General features: G+C 34.2%; 1 protein-coding gene across 3 annotated transcripts; it reads left to right on the forward strand.

The window, feature by feature from the left end:
- The first annotated feature begins 741 nt into the window (after positions 1-741).
- Positions 742-6,095, forward strand: LOC115958043 (ras-related protein RABC2a-like). Of its 3 annotated transcripts, none has more exons than XM_031076406.1 (6): positions 742-1,115; positions 1,911-1,979; positions 2,852-2,917; positions 3,947-4,026; positions 4,264-4,392; positions 5,545-6,095. In XM_031076406.1, exons 1-6 carry the CDS (start codon positions 980-982, stop codon positions 5,653-5,655), a joined length of 591 nt encoding a protein of 196 aa, XP_030932266.1. In that variant the 5' UTR covers positions 742-979; the 3' UTR covers positions 5,656-6,095. The 3 variants fall into 3 exon arrangements, with proteins under 3 accessions (XP_030932266.1, XP_030932264.1, XP_030932265.1); XM_031076404.1 differs by having other exon boundaries at positions 751-1,115; positions 3,905-4,026; XM_031076405.1 differs by having other exon boundaries at positions 755-1,115; positions 3,905-4,026; positions 5,551-6,095.
- Positions 6,096-6,662: the final 567 nt, after the last annotated feature.

Here is a 6,662-nt window from a genome sequence, read left to right on the forward strand (position 1 = left end):
AAAATGATGCTATATTAATCCTTTTTAGAGATATTAAAGATATATCAAGCCCAATATACTACGCCTAAACTTAGTTCTATTTAGTATGCAAGTCAAGTCTGATATTTGTACCGCAAGTCTATTAATCATATTTAATGTATGGTTAGTCTAAGGTTTAGCCTATTATAAATATTTATATTGAGTTTATTGTAACATGAGTAAAGCTTGAGTATAGTATCCAATTGCACTGGACCTATCTTGATAGTGACACGTGTTTATTTTTGACTACATATCATCATTTCAATAAGTCTAGTGCATTGGATCCAAGCCAAGGCAATTGTAACTTTAGATTTGTATTTCACTCACATAATTATTATTTTTGGTGCTATTGCTTCCACATTTAACTTGTATCTCATCCAAAGTATTTAACAATTCTAATTTACCATTTTAACAAATGGTAAAAAGGAAAAAAAAAATTATGGCCCTGGCATTGGTAAGATCTTTTTATTATTTTTTAGAAAATGGTATTGCTCTGATCTAGGCCAACAAAATCTGTAAATGTTGGAAGCTAGTCACTGTACTAAAAATTCCACTGTGACACTTACTCACAATGTGACAAAACATTAAATGCCAAAAAACAGGCAAATGCAGGCGCTTGCAGAAGCGCGTGGAGCTTATAGAAAGATCCGAAAACCAGTTCAAAGGATTGAAAGACGTTTGTCCTGAAAAAACCATTCTGAATTGCCACATTGTTTAACTCCACGCCTTAAACATGCATGTACTTATACTGGTACTACCCGCAAACCCCACCACCGCTGTCTCAATTCTCATCCCCACACGAAATTTCGCATTTTTGTGCGTGTGTGTCTCTCAAAGTTCTTTCTTTCACAGTGTTTTGTAGCTGATAAAGATAGAGAAGAGGAACACTTGCAGAGAACTGAAAAGGGAAAGAAAAAAAAAAAGAGAAAAGCTTTTGAGTTGAGTAGTATATAAAAGAATTATGGGTTCAAAAGTAGGGAATAACAATTATGATTACTCTTTCAAGGTACTGTTGATTGGTGATTCTGGTGTTGGCAAAAGCAGCCTTCTTCTCAGTTTCATTTCCAACTTTGTTCATGACCTCTCTCCTACCATTGGTACCTTCTCTGTCTCTCTGACTCTCTCCACCATATATTCCAAAACCTTTGTTCCAAACTCTTGTAGAATATTAAGCTTTTGTCTTTTTGCAATTTGTTTCTTTGTTGTTGAAGAAATTGAGCATGTAATAAGATTATACTTATTCTTTTAAAGCAATCTCTATGGAAGTGTGTAAATTTTATGAAAAAGACTATGATTGAAAGGCCTATTTGGTGTTACATGTGGCTTGAATAATGAAGGTTTAGAAAAGATGATTTCTTAAATCAGGGGTGAAAAAAGAGAGTTTTTGGTAGCTCTCATGTATACATAGTAGTTCTTGGGAATGCATATTTAATTTCATAGGGGTATTGAATTGTGACTAATCTTATATTTGATTCTTAAGATGGCTAAGTTGAGCGGAAAATACGAGGCTATATAACTTAAAACCCACATAGAAACGGGAACAGTGGAGATGAAATAGGAGATTGCACATTTGCACTAGAGGAAGCTCAAGGACTAAGATTTGGGTGTAAAAGTTAGAGCCATGGTTAAGCAGTTTCTATTTAAATTTCTCATTGTATTTGACTTCATTACTCTTAATTCTGTATTGTACACTATCCCAACGTTTGAGCTAAATAGTCAATATTAGCTTGGTCTGAGAACCTTATCAAGGGATGCCACTAGCTTCCTTAGTCTCAGTACTATTAGGTGCACCAAGAGCTTTCATGTCCATTTTCTCTCTTTTTCTAGTGATTCACCATTTTCAATCCTTAGATTTTATTATGAGCCTTCATTATTGTTTTAACCATTTCCAGGTGTGGATTTTAAGATCAAGCTGCTTACAATTGGTGGGAAAAGATTGAAGCTTACAATTTGGGACACTGGTAATTGCTGGAATTATTTTGAATTATAATTTCATTCAAATTTTTTTATTAAAGATGCTTTTTGGAAGTGATAGTTATTGGGAACAAGTTATCCTTCTCTTCTTTCAAGTTCGTCACTGCTTTTGATGCATAAATAGATTGCTTGTACATTAGCCAATCTCTGCATAAGAACCTCCACTTTTTTAGAGAGTGTGTTTCACTCATTGGTTGGTTACCAGAAGAAGTAGAGCTATTGACAATTGATGAAAGAGATATGAGAATATGTATGATGTTTGGTTAGGTTGGTTAGGTGAACTTTTGGGTTTAATAGAAACATTTAACCTTTGGATGTCGAAATATAAACAAGAAGGTAAAAATGTTCTGGAAATTCAAATTTTGAGAAAATGATCAATGGAACTTTGAAGTGTTAAAGAGACAACAGTGTAGACTTTGGCTTGAAAAGTACTCAAAAGAAACTCAAGGACAAGGTATTAGACATGTATATTGGGGAAAAATGTATGCTAATGACATCTCCACTCAAAACTGTGAAGTGCAACACACTTCTGATTCCAAGATGCTATTCAAGTATTAAAACAAATGTTTGACATTGTATTTGCATAACACAGAGTTCCATAACACAGATTTTGGATTGCAGTGCACTAGAGAGTCCACACATGAATGAAGCTTTAAGTACAAGTAAACTTGCATATGTCATAGACCTATAGATAAGGCAAGTTTTCATGTTAAGACTGATTACATGTCTTTTTTTATATGGTTGAATACTGTAAAAACAATCAGCTCTGGCAGCTGTAAGTCATACCTTTGATAAGTTTGGGCAATTTCAACTTTGATTTTGAATTTTCTATGGTTATCAATTTCTATTGTATTTGCAGCTGGACAGGAAAGGTTTGGGACATTAACAAGCTCCTACTATAGAGGTGCTCATGGAATTATTCTTGGTATGCCACTGCAATTGTGAATTTGAAGATTTTTTACTACTTTGCAAAAAGAGTGATTATATATATTTTTAAAATTAATTAGTACTTTTATTTCTTCAAGTTTTTTTGGTTCAAAATATTTTTCAAATTATTTTAACTTTTTAAGTGCTTGATGCTACCATGAAAATTAACTGCATTATAAAATAGTTAAACAAATGAGCATATTACAAAATCTATTTATTAAGGAATTTCTATTTTGGCACTGAAGCCTTATCCTATATTGTGAGTTAAGTAGGTTTGTAGAGTAAAATATTGAAATTTGTTGGACAGGTTTATGAGCTCCAACAACTTTCGTTTGATTTTGCATGCATATATGCTGCTTTCTTTCTTTTGCTTGTCAAGCATTGTATAGTACTTCATGACATTTGGTTCTTGTTATAAGATATAGCAGCATGTCCAGTTGCATAACATAGTTAGCCCCCTTTTCTTGAGATAGATCACTATGTCTAGTCTTATTCACTTTATATAAGAATCGTTTCTCGGGTTTTCTCCCCTTTTCCTGTCTGAATAATGTATATTGCACCCAAATTAATTAGGTCCATTATTCTGATGTAGTGGGTGTTCAATATCTAGCCCTTCACCTCCCCTTTGCGCATATATCTAGTCCAATATCTGAGACAATTTACGTTAGCCCATTAATCACCACAATTAAAAAGAATAAAATAGTCTCTCTTTTTTTCAATGTGGGACTAAACATTTTTACTAACTCCTCATCTTCCATATTCACTTCCACATCTTTATATTTGTTGTAACATTTATTCATTTTAATTATTTAATATTAAAATGCTCCAACAGAAGCTAAATAAAAATAAGGCACAAATTCACTCAACGTTTTTACATGTTGCCTTTTTATCAACTTCTAAACTTCTTAAATTCCATGACTCTGGTATTACTCTCTTTCAATAAGGAATGTAGGTCTAACTGTCTTGTGATTACTTGCAATTTTAGTGTATGATGTGACACGGCGTGAAACCTTTACAAACTTGTCAGATGTATGGGCAAAAGAAGTACAGCTCTATTCCACTAATCAGGAGTGTATCAAGATTATACTGGGGAATAAAGTTGATAGGGTAAGTTCTAAGGTCAAACTGTCTTTTCCTACTGTGGATAGACACAATTAAATTCATGTGATAAAATTTTAGTGCCCGTAAGGTCTAAATAATGTCCAATTTATTTTGTATTAATTGATAATCTATATATCTTATAACAGATACAAGCTTCATCTTTCCCTTAGTCATACCATGTGAAATTATACACATTTCATGCAGCTGATATTTCTCATTCTTATGGTGTGAAATATATTCTAGGAGAATGAGAGGGCTGTAACGAGGGAAGAGGGGTTGGCTCTTGCACAGGAACATAAATGTTTCTTCCTTGAATGTAGTGCGAAAAATAGAGAGAATGTTCGGCAATGCTTTGAAGATCTCACACTAAAGGTATTCTATTTCAGAAAGTCTTACATTTTATTTAACTGTCATCTTGTATCAGCAATGTTTCAATAGCTTGTTAGACTCTGCCTCACTTGGTAATGTTCCTGTTGTTATCTATTGGAGGGTGAAAGAATCCCTCGCTGGTTTGATTGATGATAGCTGGCCCTAATTTAATTGGGATTAATGCTTAGTTGAGCGGAGTTGAATTGCTTTGATTGGTGAGTATTCATTACTTCATTTGGAAACTACCAGCCCATGTAGTACTTCTTGAATGGAACTGTCCAGTGAATGAAAGGACTAATTATGTCCATTGTATACTTCTGTTTCATAATTGCAAGAGTTGCAAGAATTTATGTCCTACAACATGATTTTTGCAACCTGAAAGGGCCTTCTAACTGTGTTGCTGAAATATATTACGAATGTTAAATAGTGTCCTATCATCAAGAACACTGCTTCCTGTGGTCATTAAAAATCCTTCTTTGGTGACAAATGCACCTTAAGTTACTTTTGTTAGTAAGTTGGCACCAAAAGTATGACTATTCTCTGCTGCATCTTAGTAACCTCCTGAGCCAGCCTTGAATCCACTCAACATCAGACATTGCTAAAATGAAGTTGGGAAAAGCAAATTTCAGGTCTGATGTGGCCTATGATACTATGAAAACCATTAAGCTCTTAACAGAAATGACACTTTGAACCAAATAAGTCAGCTTGGTTTCTGCTGAGGCTGGCAGTGCCTATTGTCATGTTCTCTAACCTAGTTAGAAATAAGCCCACTGATGATGCAAGTTGTGACATTATTCAATTTTACAATGTTGGCTAGTGGTCATTGCTGGGATGTATGGTCATATATACCGACTTCATTTCACTTGTAAGGTATTGGTGGTAATAATAGTACTTCTAGTGTTAGTCCTGACACAATTTTTTCTATACTGTTAAATTAACACGCAAAATACAACTTATAAACACTAGGCGAATGCTGTTATAAGATGAATGCTAGTAATAGTAGCCAATGTCTAGCATTATATTCCTAAATTAATGCCACTTCCTGAATTGTTTTACAGTACCACATCTAGAATGGCATTAAGAGAATCTTTTCTTCATATTCATGGCTTATATTTAATTTGATGCTTTACACATATTTTAACTGAGTTTAATTAGTTACAGATACTTGAGGTTCCAAGTTTATTAGAAAATGGATCCTCAGTTGTGAAGAAACAAATACAGAAGCAGGTGTACTCAAAAACTCATAGTGGTGGTTGCTGCTCTTGATCTAAATGTTGCATGCCAAGGTTCAACACCAAAAACTACAACTTGCTGCAACAAAACAGAAGACCTCAAGAAGTGGTAGAATTGGCATGCAGTTGAACCACATCATCTTAAGACAATTTCACAATCGGTTGGAACGTACGATTAAACACTCGTCAGCAAACTTTGCAAGCCATTTTCTCACTTCTTTAGTCATGGGAATTTCTGGGGTCTTGTAACATCTTGTGGTTCATGTAAATATGTATCGTTGTTGAATTTACTTGATGTTGTTAGCCTGTTAGGTTTAGCTTGACATTGAGTGAATCAGAAACATGTAAAAAGAATATATGGATCGTGAAGTGAATAATGGTTCTGTATTCAAAACGGTTTCTAGTATATAATATGTTCATGTAAGAGCTGATGTACAGGCTGAATGCAGAAATTGTGCTTGCTTTCTTGTGAAACTAGAGCATAACTAGTCAGAACTCTGATATTTATGTAATTGAAAAGATAAACTTGAAAATGATAGTATGGAAATATGGGTTGAGCTTGTGTCCAGTGGCCAGTTCCACTGGACACGCTAGGATACGAACACGTGTTTAAAATTGGACACGTGTCCGCATCTCAATGTGTCTAGTGAAACTGGCCACCGGACACAAATATCTGACATTTAATAACATACGGAAAAATCTAGGAAATATCATTTTCAAGAACCTAACAAGATGGTAGACTTTATTTCATTGACAATTATATCATTTTCAAGGTGATAGACTTTAATAACATACGAAAAATGTAATTTTTTCAAGAACCTATCAACATTCTGTTGAGAAGGTGATACATAATTGTCAATGAAATAGCTCATCTTTCTACACAAAGCTCTCCTTCCAAAGCATCACCGGAGTGGACTAAAATGAACCGAATTGGGCCGAATGAGACCAAAGTGGGGTTAAATGGATCGAATGGACTGAAGTGGACTGAATGGATTGAAATGGAACGAATGGACCTAAATGTTAGGTTGATGTCTCTTAATA

Source organism: Quercus lobata, chromosome 8 (genome assembly GCF_001633185.2).
Source record: "Quercus lobata isolate SW786 chromosome 8, ValleyOak3.0 Primary Assembly, whole genome shotgun sequence".
NCBI lineage: Eukaryota > Viridiplantae > Streptophyta > Magnoliopsida > Fagales > Fagaceae > Quercus > Quercus lobata.